The following is a 16671-nucleotide window of genomic DNA, read 5'->3' as shown; positions in this document are numbered from 1 at the left end:
TAGTGTTTCTTTGTGCTCTTTTTTCATCCACTGGCTCAAGAAATGCTGAATTTAAGCCTTTGATTTCTTTATTGCAACCTGCTATACACTAAACTGTTCTGGTGTGGGACTTTGGTAATGACTGCAGGCTCAAAATGAAATTGTTGTCCATTATACTTAGGCTGTAGTATCCTTATGTATACACGAGCTTCATAGCAAAGATTATGCTTTCCAAATTCAGCCATGTTTCTGCATCCGTGTTCTTGTCAATAATTAAGGTCTAGGTTCACAGGAGTGACTGGAGCTGGGTGAGTGCTGGGTTCACGTTGTCAGACATCAGCCATCTCAAATCCATCAATCCACTGCAAAAGAGTAACAGGTGGAGTGGCATGATAGTGACTTCTATGGTTTGTCATACACATTTTACAGATGGATTAAATGTTCCTTTGGATGGGTGTAGTTATTGTTATAATTGTTATTATTGCTATTATTAACAACAACAAGAAGGAGATAAAAAAGAGAGGAATAAAATCCAAGAAACTCGAATGATACAGTTGCTCACCACCCACTGACCAATGCCCAGCCCATCCCTGAACAGCAATTGTCCCCCCACAGCCAACTCCCTCAGTTTATACGCTGGTCATGATGTTCTATGGTATGGAATATCCCTTTGGCCAGTTCTGCTCAGCTGTTCTGGCCATGCTCCCTCCCAGCTTCTTGTGCAGCTCCTCACTGACAGAGCACAGGAAACTGAAAAGTCCTTGACTTAGGGTGAGAACTACTTCACAATAACCAAAACATCACTGTGTTACCAACATTATTCCCATACTGAATCCAAAGCACAGCGCTGCAAAAAGAAAACTGACTCTATTGCAGCTGTAAGCAGGTCATGTCCCTGTATCACTCCAACACTCTCTTGACTTATGAAAAGAAGCAGAGTCTCAGAAAATGGTGCTGAGCAGAGTCAACTGTGAGAGACCATCTAGGAGGGGATAAGCCTTTATGTCCCATCATTCAGAGAAAGCTCTGTATCAAAATTTGGATTGAAAGAAAGCGGTTTTTTTCCAAGTGTCTCCATGGCAGAGATGGTCAGCTGTGTAAGTCCATCCTTTCTGGGAAAAAAACGCTCTATGTCATGCTACTCTCTACTCTCATTCCCATTTCTCCCTCCCACCCACTGCAGCAATGTCAGGGCAATGAGGTTGTCTTAACCTTAGCAGCACTGACATTTCAGCTCCTGGTATGCACAGACTTTGTAGTGCTGAAGTCTTAGGTGTCCGTCCTCTCTACAACACCTGCAGGAGGCACCAGCAGGGCAATTCCTCTGCTTGATGCATTTACTCTGCAGAGTCAGTGTCACCCTCAGAGGATTTTGGCAGGCCTTAGAGGTGCTGATCTCTGAAGTGGCTGGTAGCTGTTAGATGAGAGCACAGGCTGAGCACCCTGAGGTGACTGTGAAGTGAAAATATTGGAATAAATATCCAGAAGACTGCTGGAGCCTGCCAATCTGATAGAACAGGATGAAAACACATCCTGCTGCTCCAGCTCAGTCATGATGTGAAAATGCTGGGGAGTGAACACAGACCTTGCCAGACAGAAAGCAGCATGACCCACTCACAGTCCCATGGGAATTCAGCATGATCATGTCATGGTCTCCTTGCCAGATGTGTGTCAGCCACAGCTGCACCTGGGCTTCATCTGGATGGGTGCTAGATCAGGCAGACTATTGTTACATTGCAGTTACACATCAGGGTGGACAGGACCAGGGATACAAAGCTTAGAGCCACAGATTCCCAACAAGGTAAGTGTTTGGATTTTCCTAAAATGTAGATTTTATGTTTTGACCTCAATATCCTGGGCCACTCAGCAATACAATGTAGAAAGCTAAGTTCCCCAGAGCAGTAATGGATGCAGAGCAGAACCCACTGTGCAACTGCAGGCTGCCCTGCTCCATTGTGCAAGACTCTGCTCAGCAAACACAAGGACGTGTGGAACTCAAGGGCAAACACAGGCCAGAGCAGTGGGTCTGGGTTAATGAGTAAATGAGAGAAAATGTCAACACTGCAGAAATCTATTTGCCTGTCCTACATGGGCTGATGTTGGGGAGGTCTCACACACTTGAGATACCCTCCCTAACCCCACAGCAGGTCCCAGACACCAAAGCCTCTATGCCTCTGACAGAGGTCAGCATCTCTTGCACAAAAAGTAACCTGGACACTCATCTGCTTCCATGCCTTGGACTCCGAAAAAAGGATCTCTATCCCAATACCTTAGTACTGTCCTCTCACAGGTAATTATTTCCTTCCCACTGCTCTTTTCCACTGCCCAAGCCCAGTCCTTGAGCCCAGCATGCCCTCTGTATCACTCAGTCCTTGCATGTCTGCCTTTTAACCCAGCCCAGGATGCACAGGGGGACACACCCTTTAGGGCAGGGTGACTATGGCCAGGGGGTGCCAGCTCCAGGTGCAACAGGGAGTCAGTCCTGCCAGGGCTTGAGTACAGAATGTCCCATGTCCCACAATAGGGACAAAACACCAGGGTAAGGAGTCTCTCTGTTTCTCATTAGGAAGGCCAGAGCACTAAAATAATCACAAGCCTCTGTCCCATTGCAAAGACAAGTTGGGGCTTTTGATTCTCTCCCAGAGATGAGAATCCTGCAAGATGGAGAGGCTAAAGGCAGTGAACTGCAGAGACTTGAGCTGCAGTGTGTACGTCCTTAGCAGCAGTTTGCAAGAGGACAGGATGAGCTCCTGGCTGTGCTGGAGCTTCAACAAGAAAATACCTGGTTCTGCTGCAAGAGCAGTTGCATGGAGCTCTGCTGGCAGCCAGCTACAGGATTACAGCTTATTTCTTAACCAAAATGCTAAATTCTGTAAAAGTCACAAGGGAAGCCTAAAACTACAGATTCTGCTCTATCTCCTGCTCAGAGCAGCTCCAAGATAGACACATGGCCACAAACACAGAGCCAGCATTTACTGCAGGGAGGATTTGCAACAGCTTGCGATTTATGGGAGCAAATTAGCTGCAGGGCCATCTGTCCTTCCCCAGACCACTGGCCTGCTCCTTGCTGGAATGACTGCTGTTCCTTGAGAGGATGTGTATCAAATTACTTACTCTTTTTTTTTTCTTTTATTTTTAATTAAATAAATGTGGGAACCACAGGTGGTGGATTAGAGGACAGTAACCCTCTCAGCAGCAGCATCTGTGGGCCAGCAGTGCCCCACAGATGCTGGCTGAGGGCAGCCTGACCCCCAGACCCACCCAGGGTCTGCCAGCCCACGTGGCCACCCCACTGCTCCCTGCTAACACCAGCCAGGCTTGCTCTTCATGGCAGTAGGACATGAAACACCACAGCTGGTCTGGCTTGACAACAAACAGAGCCCTTCTTTTGCCCCCAGACTCTCATTTTAGAGGTAGTCCAAAGCAGGAAGTTTTTATCAACACCAAAACCCCACGCCTGTGCCTCACTGTTGGCCAACCAGCATGAGAAAAGAGCCCACCATGGCCAAAGCGTAGAGCACTCTGTGTTCATGGCTGCTCTGGTATTTTGACCAGTGTTGTCTGGTGCCTAGCAGGACAGGAACTCAGAATTGCACCTATGAAGAGAAAGCACAGGATTTTAACTCTTACCCTGGATTTCTCTTTCCCTGAAGAGTCATGTTCCTTTTCTCCTGGCCTAGGGAGAAGGGATCACACAAGTGCCTTAACCAGGCTCCCAGAAATGGGCTCAACCCCATCTGTTGCTTTGCAAAAGAGGCAAAAAATAATTGTTTAGGAAAAACTTCCCATTGTTCAGTGGCTGTACTTCTGGATCCCAAGTGAGCAATGGGGCTGCTGGTCAGGAAGGACAAACTCTGCTGCTGCAGATGCATTGATGCAGTATTGGCAGCAATGCCGACATACAGGGCACATCAACAGCTCCCTCTGTGGCCATGGGACACCCAGAACACCATCTCAGAGCCAGTTTTTGTCCCTCTTTCCTGCTTCCTATAAGGCTGGGGTGCCCAAGCCAGCCTGCCAACTAGCAGAGCATGAATGCTCACCTTTGGAAACAGGGAGCCCATCCACCTCATATGGAGAGAGCCACCACCTTGGGGATGTGTTTTAATTACAACCCCTTCCCAAACACTGAACCACACCCCACCCACAAGCATTGCCTTGGATGGGGCTCACTGCCTGGCCATGCTGATGCCCTGCCTTTTTAACCTATGATTGTCCTCATGTCCTTCTCTCCACAGCCAAGGAGGTATCAGGACACTTGTAAAGTGTTGGGCAGTGGGTTCATCGCACTGCTCAAACCACCAATGGAAAAGTTTGTGGTTATTATCAATACAAATACAAATAAAGGTTGTAAATGATGAAAATTAAAAGGGTATCACAGGGTTAAGGCAAAATACAATATGGCCTCCTTGGCCTCCCAATATGTTTTGCCTTGGGCAACCTTTTCCAGCAATGGCTGGTATTTATCAGCAAAAAGATACAGTTATTGCATTTGGGTTTTTCAAATAATTGAGTAATTTAATCTTTTAAGTGCCTCTGAGATCACTTGCTGTAATTAAAGACAGAAGATGAATGACTGAAGTACAAGAGCATTGGAGGACTTTAAAAATGAACATGTCCTTGACTGCATCTCCTGCTCATTTATGTAACGGTGATCCCACATTAATATGACTAAACAGATAAAAGGAGAAAATAATAAGAGCTTGGTTGCATTATTTTTCTTCCAGCCCAGTAATAATATATCATCAGCCAGAGGAATGTGCCCGTGAATACCAAGCAGGAGCAACCACGTGCTGCCAAGAGCAGGACCCCGCCGCCTCCTGCTGTGAGGTGCAAGGAAAGGCAATATCCGCTCACGGATCTCGCAGCAATGTGGCAGATAAATGAGTTACAAATGCCTATAAAATTCACAAACTTGCATCAGAACTGAACTTAAAAGCTCAGCAAGTGCTGGGAGAGGAGGCTGCACCACTGGCAGTTTCCTTTATGAGCACTTATTTTCTTAGCTTTTGGAAATAAGACTCATCTAATCCTAGTGGAGAGGGGGAGGCAGAAGGGTTGCTGCAAAGTGAAAACTATCGACAAAAAATCTGTAAGGCCTGTAAATGGCATTTTGCCTTCTAAGTAAGCGACACCTCTGTCATACCTTGGTATTTAGCTCCCCATTTCATAGCCCAAGTGTATATAAGTATGTGCCCAAAGGGGGAAGAAGGGGTGATGAGAGAGCTGGAGCTTGTTCTGCCCCATTCTTCGCACAGCACTAAGTGCCTGGGCCATGCATGTCCCAGACTGAAGGAAGAGCAGCCTTGCACCCTTCAAGGCATCCTCCAGGCTGCCCAGAGAGGCTGCAGCCTGCTAGGAAGCCCTCCTCACCTTCTTGATCCCCTCCCTTTCCGAGCAGGGCACCCTACTGCCTCCAGCTCAACTGCACTATTGCCAGACTACAAAACTTTGTCACCTCGTAAAACTTTACAGTGCAGGTAGTTTATACCATTACACCTCTTGAACTGAACACTCAGCCAATTCACAGTTTCCTCTGGCAGGAGGAAAACCAGATTTCTGGGGTCAGGTGTTGTGTTTGTGCAGCCCTGCTGGTTTACAGAGCTGCTGAGGGCCTTCTGCAGAGCCCTGAATGCAGAAGGCAGCGATGCACTGGCCAGCTGAGTGCCCAGAGCCAAACCACCATTTCAGCCAGGATCTCACCAGGACATGCCCTTGGCCCTGCTTTTCCTCAAGGCCCCTGCACATGTCCCACTTGGGAAGTGTTGCTCCAGCTTGGAAATGCACCTCGTAAGGCACAGCCCCAAGGGAAGCTCTGGCTTGGAAGCTCCTGAGAACCAAACAGGTGGGACTCAGAAGTCACTACCAAAGTGCTCTTCTCCCCTGCAAGGACTGCTGCCATAAAAAAAAAAAACATCAGGAAGAAGTCCATCATGCATCCCAGATTACAGGGGAAATGTTAAAACTCACCCTTTCCCATAAAAAATAAAAAAACAGATGAACATTTTAAACAAACAAACAAAGAAACCAACCAAAAACCCCCAAAAGGGCTTTTGTGCGTTACTCTCAGTAAGGAAGAAACCATTTCCACTAACAGAAAAGAACTAAAGCAGAAACAAACCCCACTCACTGTGAACTTGCAGCATTTAGAAAACATCACTGCTGTTATTCCCACTGCTTTGCTCAGGGCTGGTGACTGACCACCCCTCCTGCACCTCAGATTCCCATGGGTCTCCTGGGACTTGGGCCAGATTTGAATGACCTCAGGAGAGCTGGGATCAGACAATGAGGCTTCACCAAGTTGTGAGTAATTCTTGTGACAAGAAAAAGGCTTTTGACAGTTAAATTCCTCACGTAGGAGGTGTAGCATTGAAGGGGGTATATCACTGAGGGAGAAATATGGGAAATGTGGAAAAAAATTTTTTTTAGTCAAAGAATATTCGAAGTCCCATGGCCCATCCCCATGGATGGGCCATGGGACACACAGCAGGGGACTGCTCACTCAGCTCCCAGGATGAGGAACTTGCACATCTGCTTGTGCCTGTAGCTTTTCTGCCCTATTTTGTTAGTATTTTCCCTGGCTTCTCTCTGCCTCACTGGTGCTTTTGCTACTCCTTCAGAAACACAGAAAGCATCACAAAGTAATAGCCAGAGAAATGTCAGCACCCACAAGCATCCTGGCTGCAGGCTGCTGTAATTTCAACTTTCTGATTTCTTAAAAATCTTAATTTTTCTCAGAACTGCTCGACAGTGGCATTTCTGTTCAACTCATGAAGCAAAGTAAAAGGCTCTGATACACTGGGCCCTGACACTTTCTTCTCACCTCATTATTCCTTTTTTCCAGTCTCTTACAGAGCCCGCTTAACAAGAAGGGTGGGCTTAACAAGCCTGCACCAGCCATAGCCTTGAGAGGGTTGAGGAACAGTGGTTTGGCAATTAATGAGTGGCACATCAAAGACAGGAAGAGCTTTCCCTTTTTTTTTCCATGTCTCTTTTTCTTGGCTTTGCTTGAGCAAAAAAGGAACAAGATTGAGCTTTCCTTGCCAAAGCTAAAGTCTAGCACCTAGAATTGACTTCTTCACCCTGAATAAGGAAATTTTCACCTCAATGGTCTCTGGAAGCAGAATGAACAGATCGAGTTTTCTAAGTGACTTGAAAGCAACACATATAATACAAGGAGAAAAGGGCAAATTGTGTGTTTAAACATGCTGAGGCTTGTATGGTGCCTCTTCTGTTCATTGGGTTTGTTCCGTTCTGCTCCCACTTCCCTTAATCTTGACATTTACTTCCTTAGGATGTTTAACAACGATGCCACAAACAGACTGCTCAGTGCTGAACTATGCTGACAGAATCCCTGAAGCCTGGGAGTAACTCTACTGGAATAGAAGAGTTTTTCAATTTACTGCAGTGTTACTATGCAATAAGATATTGCACCAAAGCACTCTTAAATTGGTATGGTTACTTCCACAGATTTTCTAAATAGCAACATTCAGTTTAAAAAATAATAATTAAAAAAAACCCTCAAATAACAAAACCCCTCCAAACTCCTAGGTCTGTTGGAAAAACATCTGTTTAGCCACAGGCCCCAGCAATCTCCAACAAATGCTAGAGTTATTTCTGTGTCACTGGAAAAACAAACAACACAAACTCCTTGCAGAGTTATCACAATAGCCTCTTCTGAGATGCTCTGTACTTCATGCTGCAGGCAAAAAAACTGGACAGATTAAACAGTAAGATCATGTTACAATTTGTTACATTCAGTATCTTTATTTCACTTCTGTGATTATTATAAAAACAATATAACATTCATCCTGTCATTTAGCAAAGACATCCCTCCCACAGTCTCTCTGCACAATCTTTTCAAGAAATAAACCAGAAGTTTTGCACACATGTCATAAAAATATTTTGAACAGATAGAATGTTTAATCTGGAGCACCGAGTAAACTGGCAACAACATTTCATTCTATAAACACGGTTAAAAATCAAGAAAGCAGTGTACCTAAAAAAACCGCAAGTTGAACATGCTGAGCCTTGTTGTTCTTGAGAAAACAAACCACCAGCCACCACCAAGCCATCTTTGCAGCCTGAGTAGGGAGCCTCCTCTGCTCCAAGTCCTTGCTGCTGCCTGCATTTCTGTTCAGGATGCACAGATGGGGTTGGGAGCACCAGATCACTGCTCTCATGTGGGCATCGAAGGCAGCAAGTGCCCCACAGCAGGACCAAAGAAGGTGATTGCCACATCAGCTTCCATAAGCACACCTTGGACAGGTACCCAATCTTTGCCTATTCAAGGGCATCCCTGTTGTTACTGAAGACTGATTTTTTCCAAGACAATTGACAGGAAACTTGCACTGTCCCTGATTACACAAAGTAAAGTATATTCCAGAGGCAAAACCACACCATTATCTCCATCAGAACAGCCCATCCTTGTGCAATTCACTGGCCCAGGCAGCACCACACGCAGGACACTTGGGAGAAGGCTTTGGCAACCACTGTGCCCTGCTCAAGCCAGCCGTGCCTTGCAGTGATATTTAAAACCTCTTCTGAAGGCAGCTATGCCAAAGGCTGTGTTAGCTCCATGGGTCATGACTCCATGAGTGGATACGATCACACAGCAACAAATCCCAGTTTACCTACAAATTAGCTATCCAGCTGGTGCCATCTGCCTGTCAGTGGTTACATATCACCCAGCCTCTATGGGAAGAGCCTGCCGTGTCTCCTCCGTGCTGGGACTGCTGTTTCACACATTGTGCTGTGCCTGGGCCATTCCAGCAGCAGCTGGATGGATGGGAACTGCTCAAGAAGCATGAGGTGGGGCCAGCCTCCATCAGCACTGTGCCCATGGCACCTGTGCTCTTCTGGATTTGCCCTGTGCAGGCCCCCTGAGCCCCCTCAAACCCAGGGGTGCAGGTACAACAAAGGTACACCTGGCTCCTCAGAATCATCAGGCCCTGATGTCTGATCAACAGCAAAATACACACCACACACACACACAGACATACAGAACACACAAGCTGGGCATGACCTGGGTGCAGCTTGTGCTAAATGAATGTCAGTTTTTGTTATGTGCTGCAAAGGCATCTGGCAGCTGGTATCACATATTGCATGGTGATTCACTGCTCTGCCAGGAAAAAGCCATTCCACATTTCATACACTCAGGGAGAGCTATTTCTTCATAATCCTCAGTGCACCAGGCACCAATGCATAAATACCCAGCTCTTCTACAGCAAGTCCTATCAGTCTATAAATAATTTTTATACATTTTTTAAATACTTCATCACTTACCCTGAAATGTGCACCTTAATCTCAATACCAAAACATACATAATTGCAAACAGAGACCATTTAAAGCCTAGAACTGGCAGAAAAATATATTAATCATTATGAGACAATACTAATTATTTTTTCTATACATTATTTAAGAAAAAATATAATCTTAAATTACAAATTAAAATAATATTTCATATGTAAGTTTTAATATACAGTATAGAATCACAGAATGTTCAGGCTGAAAAGAACCCTGGGAGGTTATTTAGTATCTTCTAGTAATCTAGTAGACAAACATCACATTTAACACAACATAATCAGCTTTAGTAGATAAATAATTCTTGATTAACACATAGCACATTTCTTTTAAAATGTTCTTTCCAGTGATTGACATTGTTCACATGACAATAAAAATACAATTACAGCTGAAGGCAATGCAGGCCTAGAGTTAGAGAGCAGACAAAAACGACTGTACCGCTTCACACCGAGGACCCTCCGAAGGCAGCAACTCACAAGGCAGGCAAATGACATGGGTTTCTTTCCCATTCTCTGTTTCTACTGATAAACAACGATGCTAACATTCTGCTATTTTATCTTGAGAGAAAAACAAGAGGCCCTCAGACATCCAGGGATCAAATGCTGCCAGGTCCACTTGCTCAAAGGAGAACCTCCAGCCAGCCTGTGAGAGGTTTGGCCCAACAGCTCCACAGTCTCAGACCCTGGCAGCAATAAAGTGCTGCACTATTACACCAAAATGCTGGCTTTTGAAGTCTGCACTCAACACAAATAGCATGCAGAGACCACCCCTGCTAAGTTACCACAAGTTTCCAGCAGGTAAGGGCTGGGCAGCAGCAATGGCAGCTGAGTTCAACTGGCTGTGAGAAGTGCAGAAACGGGGTGTCCCAGCTGCGCCATGTCCCTGGGCAGGAGGGCAAGAGGGCATGGGGTCAGGCACACAGCTTTCTGCCAACTGAGACAGTGAAGACATCCCAGTTCTTGCTCTTTTACCTTTTTTTCCCTGAGCAAAACAAAGGGAAGCCCTTTCACCCTTCCCATCTCTTCCCAGTAGATGACATGACCCCTGCAATCCCTGGATATATCCCTGCTTCTTACCCCCCTGAGAATGACACTGTTCCTTTAACTGAAGCTCCCCAATGGCATCCTGAACTCAGATGTAGTCACAGTACCAGTTACTGATTTACCAAGAGCTCCCAGCAGTACAGACTCATTTCCCCCTGTTCTTCCTCCTGCATCTGCTTTAGGACAGGGGTTAATCTTTCCCCTGGCACTGCTTTTTTGCAGCTGTCCTCCACTTTTTTCTCAGTCGTGATCTCGGCTCCAGTTAGGTTCTAGCTCTGGTTAAGAAGCATCAGTGTTAAACCCTAATTTGGAAAAGCAAATTCTTGTTTCACCCCAGTCTTGGAGAATCTGACACTTAGGCTCCTCCATCACACCATGTTTTCAAAACCTACTTTCACCTGTACAGTTCAGCAAGGGAAATCCAAGAGGGGGAAAGCATCTGCTTAAAAAAAAGTCCCAGGGAAAGTTGTGAGACAACTCCAACCACAGGAATCAAGGACTGGTTACAAACCAAAGGTACTATAACAGAGAAAATGATTTCTGGAAGCCATATGCAAGCAATAGCTTCTCAATGTCAATATCCTGCAGTATCAAGCAATGTAAATGCTTTCCTAATGCTGAAGCAATCACAGCATTGTGCATTTTTATTTCAGATTTCCCAAGGGATTGCAAGAAAAAGGACAGTGAGTGATGTATTCAAAGGAGAAGCTCTATTTGTACCGTCTTTCTACCCTCTTGGAGTAATAAGTAATGAAGAATATAGTAACAATAAATGCAACAAATACGAAAGAGATAAAGGCTAATAATGATTTTCTCGTTCGGAAGAAGTGGCAATCGGCACATGAAGCAACCTCTTCTGGACACATCAAGTCAGGAGTTTCAGGACCAGGAAAACCATTATTGCCAATTATTTCTCTGTAATGTTTCAGAGAAGGCTTTGGTTCGTATTGATTCGCCACGTAGCTGTAGAGACCATACTTAGGAGCAGTTTTGTCATTAAAAGAATAGACAAAATATCCTTGAAGGTTAACGTCATCCAAGGTGTAAGCTGCAAAAGAAGACAAAGGGTTGAAGATATGAATCAATGTCACTTTGCATTCAAGAGCAGTACCATATGTCCATATGTAAAGGAGGGGCAGGGGAATGTTAAATCCACATCTGCACTTCCCTCCAAAATTAGGGAAGGTACATGTACATCTGTGAAGCGGTTCTCATAAAAAGTAAGAATCTGTCAGCCACTGCCAGACAGCGTGATCTGTGAGTATCCTGCAATTTATTTCCCTGTGCTTGGCAAACACAGCTGTGAGTGCCTGATGGTGTTTAATGATCAGCATAGAGCCTATCATGAAAAGATGGCTGTCTTTGTTATGTATTAAAGAATACAGGTTTTGGGTTTCCTGCCCGTAATTTTCTGCAGTCTATTTCTCTGATTGCTCCTTCCTCCTTGCAGGGCATGTCTGAAGGGGACAGTCAAGAAACAGAGGATGTTTGGCTGCACTTCTCACTTGCAAAGGCACAGTGACACCAGAAATATCGCACAGCCATGCTGAGGTTGTGTACTGGGATATCACCAGTGCAAGGGGAAAGTTTATGTAAATTACAGCCCTCTCCTGTTTCTGATCCAAGATGAACTCTATCAGTCTGTATTGAGAACGTGTCCACAATCCATACTGCTAACTCAGCTACTGGAAGAGGCCCAGCAGCTGTGGTGTTAACCTTGAGCCATCCATCCCGCTTAACAAAAAGAAATCAATCCAAGGTAGTAAACACAAACTATAATAGTTTATCTCCCAACATCACTGTTTTAACAAAGCACATGAACACAGGACTGAATTTTCATATGCTTCTTCATATGCTTCTGGAAACAATTCTTTCTGAAGCCACATGCAAGACTTTAGCACCTCTAACTTACTTTTCATGTGTAAAATGAAATAATATTTACCTGGCATTTTACAGAGCTGGTGCCCAGGATAATTAGTTGTGTTTGCAGAACTGCAGGTGGATTTAATGGTGTTACATAAATGGTTACTGCTGTTCTTTGTTTTCAATTGGCAAAGATGTACTTAAAGAGAGTACAAAGCACTTCAAAATATAGCCTCAGTCCAAAAGGTCCCTTACTGTATCCTGGAATCATTTATGTGCACAAACCTGCTGGCTCCCCTGGAACAATGCAGGTGAGCAATATTACACACACAAAAATTTCCACATGCAGTGCCTGAAATCAGCTGGAGGAAGAAGGCAGAATATGGACTTTAAGGCCAGGGCATACACATACCAATCCCCCTCTACAGTGTGACACTGAGGTAAGGACACAAGATTTCTAATTCATCTTAGTTATTGCACAAGGTGTTGCAAAAAAGAAATGCATGTCTTGGAGAAAGCTGAATCAGTCACAATGCCAAGGTTATGTAATGACAAGATGGACAAAAGTGCAATACCAGAGAGGGAGAAGAAAAAAATGGAAAAGCTGATGGACTAAACACTATGGAGGAGTGTATGGTGTCTAAAGGGGGAGATTAAGCTTTAGAAAAAGTATTATGGCTAGTTAGCAGAGACATAATTATCCATCACAAAGAAGGTGAAAAGATAAGAAAATAGGTTAAGCTGAAAAACACAGGAGCTATTTACAGGCTGGACAGAAGAGGGAGAAAAAAGTGACTGGGGGACAGTGGTAATAGAACAGTACAAAGGGCAAAGGGCAAAGTTCTGTAAAAAAACAGAGACAAGTAGGAGTTCTTACTAATGGGAACTGGGAGAAAAGTCCATATCCACAGACACTTTGAAAACAGAAGTGCCAAGGAGACAAGCAATACAGAAATAAAACCAGTTTGAAAACACAAGCCCAAATATTGCCAAAGTATTTTTTTAACTATAGATTTATAAAACATGCATTCAGTGCTATAAAATTCTGGAGAATGAACTCTTGGGCACTTAATATTGATGTTCAGTAATTAGCAAAAGAGGTGGAAATTACAGAGGAGGAAGTTAAATCCAATAGTTAATACAGTGCCAGCCATCCTTCACTACCTATCAAAAGAGTGGAACAGATTACATAAAGCTTGATAAATATAAAATTTAGGAGATAATACATGATTAATGCCAATCAGCTTGGCTTTATGAAAAATAAATCTCGTCAAAATTACATGACTTTTTTTTTCTGAGACCAGCAGATCAATAAAAGTAATGATGTTTGATGTTAAATACTTAGAGCTTCACAAGGCAAATGATTTGATATTATATGGCATTTGGAAGAAGAAAATAGAATGTTATGAGGTCAAGGGAAGCCTATAATAAACAGATTTCAACTAGTCTCAAGTCAAATTAAGTAACAGAACTAGAAGTAATTCTAGAAATATAATTGAGGGCAAGCAAGTGCCACAGTATGTATATTTCTAACGTGGTCATGGAGCTCAGCTTTTAGCACTAAAAATTTTAAATATATCAGCAACCTGAAATAAATGTAAAACTTTTTCTCACCGTCTGCAAGTCACAAAGATTAGAGACATACCTTAGCTACTAGCATAGCAAGGTTTGCACAAACAAGCAGTAAGCATTTGAACGTAACCAAATGTGAAGAACAAGCAGACCTAGTTTTGAAGAGGCAGCCCTGCTTTGAACAGGGGGAAGAAATCTGTAACTGAGTTTAAAATGTCAGTAAAATACCACAGAAGCTGTGTAACCAACCTGCTGCCATGGCCAAGAAGGCCAAGAGCCAACTTGCATGTAGAAATGAGGAGGGTAAGAGGTTGCGTTACACCTGCCTAAGCGTGGCTGTGACAGGAACAGTGTGTCCAGGTGTGGGTTTACTCCTCTGATGAGGAATATCAGCATACAGCAAAAAACCTAATAACTCAGAGCTTTGAAATGATGCTTTATAGCAAGGGACACAAAGAGCTTTGTCTCTATTATTTATCAAAGAGATAAATGAGAGATAGCTTGTTGTGTGTCTGCAAATACCTACCTAAGTAAAATACATGTGGAAACGCACAACAAAATTGCTTAAAGCTGAAGCTAGAGCAATTAATAGTAGAAATGAGATATATTTATATATATAGATATATATATATACACACACACTGTGTGATGCCAAAGATTCTTCATCAGTAAAAATTATCTCATTTGGGCCTTGTGCTTTTCTGAAAAAACAGCATGTGCTGTATGACAGAATGACTCAAAATGCTTTTTTCCTTATAATTTATGAATCTTTGAGACAGAGAAAAGGACTGGTATGTGTTCTGAATAGCAGGAAACAGTCCGGGAAATGGCATAATGAGGTAGACAGCTGAATTATTATGAAGATCACTGTTGGATAAGATCATTGTTGGATAAGATACAGAGACAACTGAGGAACAGAACTCATACCCAGCCCTGAGGCACATCAGTGGAGAGAAGCAGCAAAGCAAAACAACAGTAGAAGTGCAGTAAGATGAAAATCTGACTAAATACATGTGGAGATACTCACACAACTTCTATTTAAATTTACTGAATCCATAAAAATCTTCTTCTGCTGTCTTATGTAGAATATAAGCAAGGTCAATCTTCCTGACGTTTAGTAACACCAATCAATCATAGATCAAGGGGAAATTTTCCTGTTACACTGTAGTAACATCTATTTGGGGAGTATTCTAAAGAGGACCTGTATTATAAAGCTAAGCATACTTTATCACACAGGGTATACTAATAGTGGGATTTGTGACATATAAACCATCTGTGGTTCCTTACCTTTTAAAGCTTCATTGATGTAATTCTGTATGTAATACACTCTGAGCTTATCATGCACCATATTCTGGTCATCGTCAATCCCATTAGCCATAACGTAAATTGGGACATCGCCATACTTTGATTTCACCCACTTGAGCAATTTACGCAGTCCCCAGGGCACAACTGCAGCTCTGCTGGGAGAGTGAAGCCACGTGATGTCATTGATCATTTGAACTTCAAGGTAGTGGTCATATTTTACTGCATCTTCTTTCTCTGAGCCCACAAGGGTAGTAGTGTAGTGACTCAAGGCAAAAAAATCAAACGAGCCCTGTATTAACTTCTTTTCATCTTCTGAGAAGTAAGGCAAGTGGAAATTATACAGGTCAATACTGTTTCTTCGGTGAAGCCACGCTCTCATCACCTCTGGGTAGTCTCCATTCCCAAAGATGGGCTCTGCAAGCCAGCCAATGTCGAACTCCAAAATTCTGTCAGCAACTTCTTGGTCGTTCCTGGAAAAGGGACAAGCTGGTTCTACCCAGTCAGCCTGCAAAGCTATAGATATCTTGCCCCTCTGAGATCTCCTGAATTCTCTGTCATAAAGATGCCAGGCTTTTGCATGGGCTTTCAACAGGTTGTGTCCTGCTGTGTACGTCAGGTTTTTCACAGACGGTTCATTCATGGTGATCCAAAATTTGACATGGTCCCCAAGGCTTGTAAAGCAGAATCTAGCATACTCAACAAAAGCCTGAACAGTTTCTGCGTTTTCCCAAGCACCATATTTGGCAAGAGAAACTGGAAGCTCTTGATTCTCAATCATAGGTTGCCATAAAGCAACAACAGGAGTTATGTTAACCCTGAGAAGTTCACTAGCAAAACACTGATAGTAATGTACAAGTGTGTGGTTGATTAGAGAAAGGTTACCTAAAGGAAGGATTAAAGACCATTTCAGTGAAAAATGGAAGTGTGTGACACGCATTTCTTGCAGAAGAGAGATCTGGAGCCTGATAGCAGCAAAGTCAACACAGTGACGCTTGCGCTTCGAGGCGTAAACTCCATCCACTTTAATGAGCTGCTTCGTCTGGTGAACATCCCACACATAAACACTGGAGTCAAGGAACTGGGCAGGTGTCGTGTCTACCTAGGAGGAACAGGAAATACACCAGATTCAAGCTGTTTATTCCAGGTAGGTGGGAACATCATAACCATCAGACACAGTCTAGTGAAAGAATATCCTGAGTCAAAACATTGCATTCAGCATCTCTGATACTGGCATCTTCAGCTCATAGGAATGAGTGACTTTTCTGTTAAAAAGTGATGCCAGAAAAGTACCAAATCTATCTATTATTTTCACCCTACACTCCAAACAAGCTTATGCTAATGGTCATCATGTTTATGTCTTCTCTAAGTTGTTCCAGTTTCCAAAAGAAACAAGGGATTGCTCAGGGATAAGGCACTAAGTCTGCAACAGATATCGAGAGAAGATCTTCAGTGAAGACTACAGTAATTTTAAAAATGTTTTTCTTTGAAGGAGGGTATACAGAGAGACTGTCTGCTGTGAAATACTCAGTACAGTCAATTTCAAGACCACACCCTGAATGCATGAGAAGAAATAATGAATACAACATCATTTCTGTGTTCTCTTTTC

General features: G+C 43.5%; 1 protein-coding gene across 1 annotated transcript in view; it reads right to left on the bottom strand.

The window, feature by feature from the left end:
* Window positions 1–7753: 7753 nt before the first annotated feature.
* Window positions 7754–16671, bottom strand: part of KL (klotho) — a 49162-nt gene continuing 40244 nt past the window's right edge. The window contains exons 4-5 of the mRNA XM_059840299.1: window positions 15048–16164; window positions 7754–11373 (exon numbers count right to left, since the gene is read on the bottom strand). Of these exons, the coding sequence (XP_059696282.1) occupies window positions 11036–11373; window positions 15048–16164 (1455 nt within the window). The 3' untranslated portion in view covers window positions 7754–11035. The remainder of the gene's footprint in view (window positions 11374–15047; window positions 16165–16671) is intronic.

The sequence above is a fragment of the Haemorhous mexicanus genome, chromosome 2 (genome assembly GCF_027477595.1).
Source record: "Haemorhous mexicanus isolate bHaeMex1 chromosome 2, bHaeMex1.pri, whole genome shotgun sequence".
Classification (NCBI taxonomy): domain Eukaryota; kingdom Metazoa; phylum Chordata; class Aves; order Passeriformes; family Fringillidae; genus Haemorhous; species Haemorhous mexicanus.
Note: the sequence above shows the minus strand (reverse complement) of the source record. Positions and strands in the feature narration are given on the sequence as shown.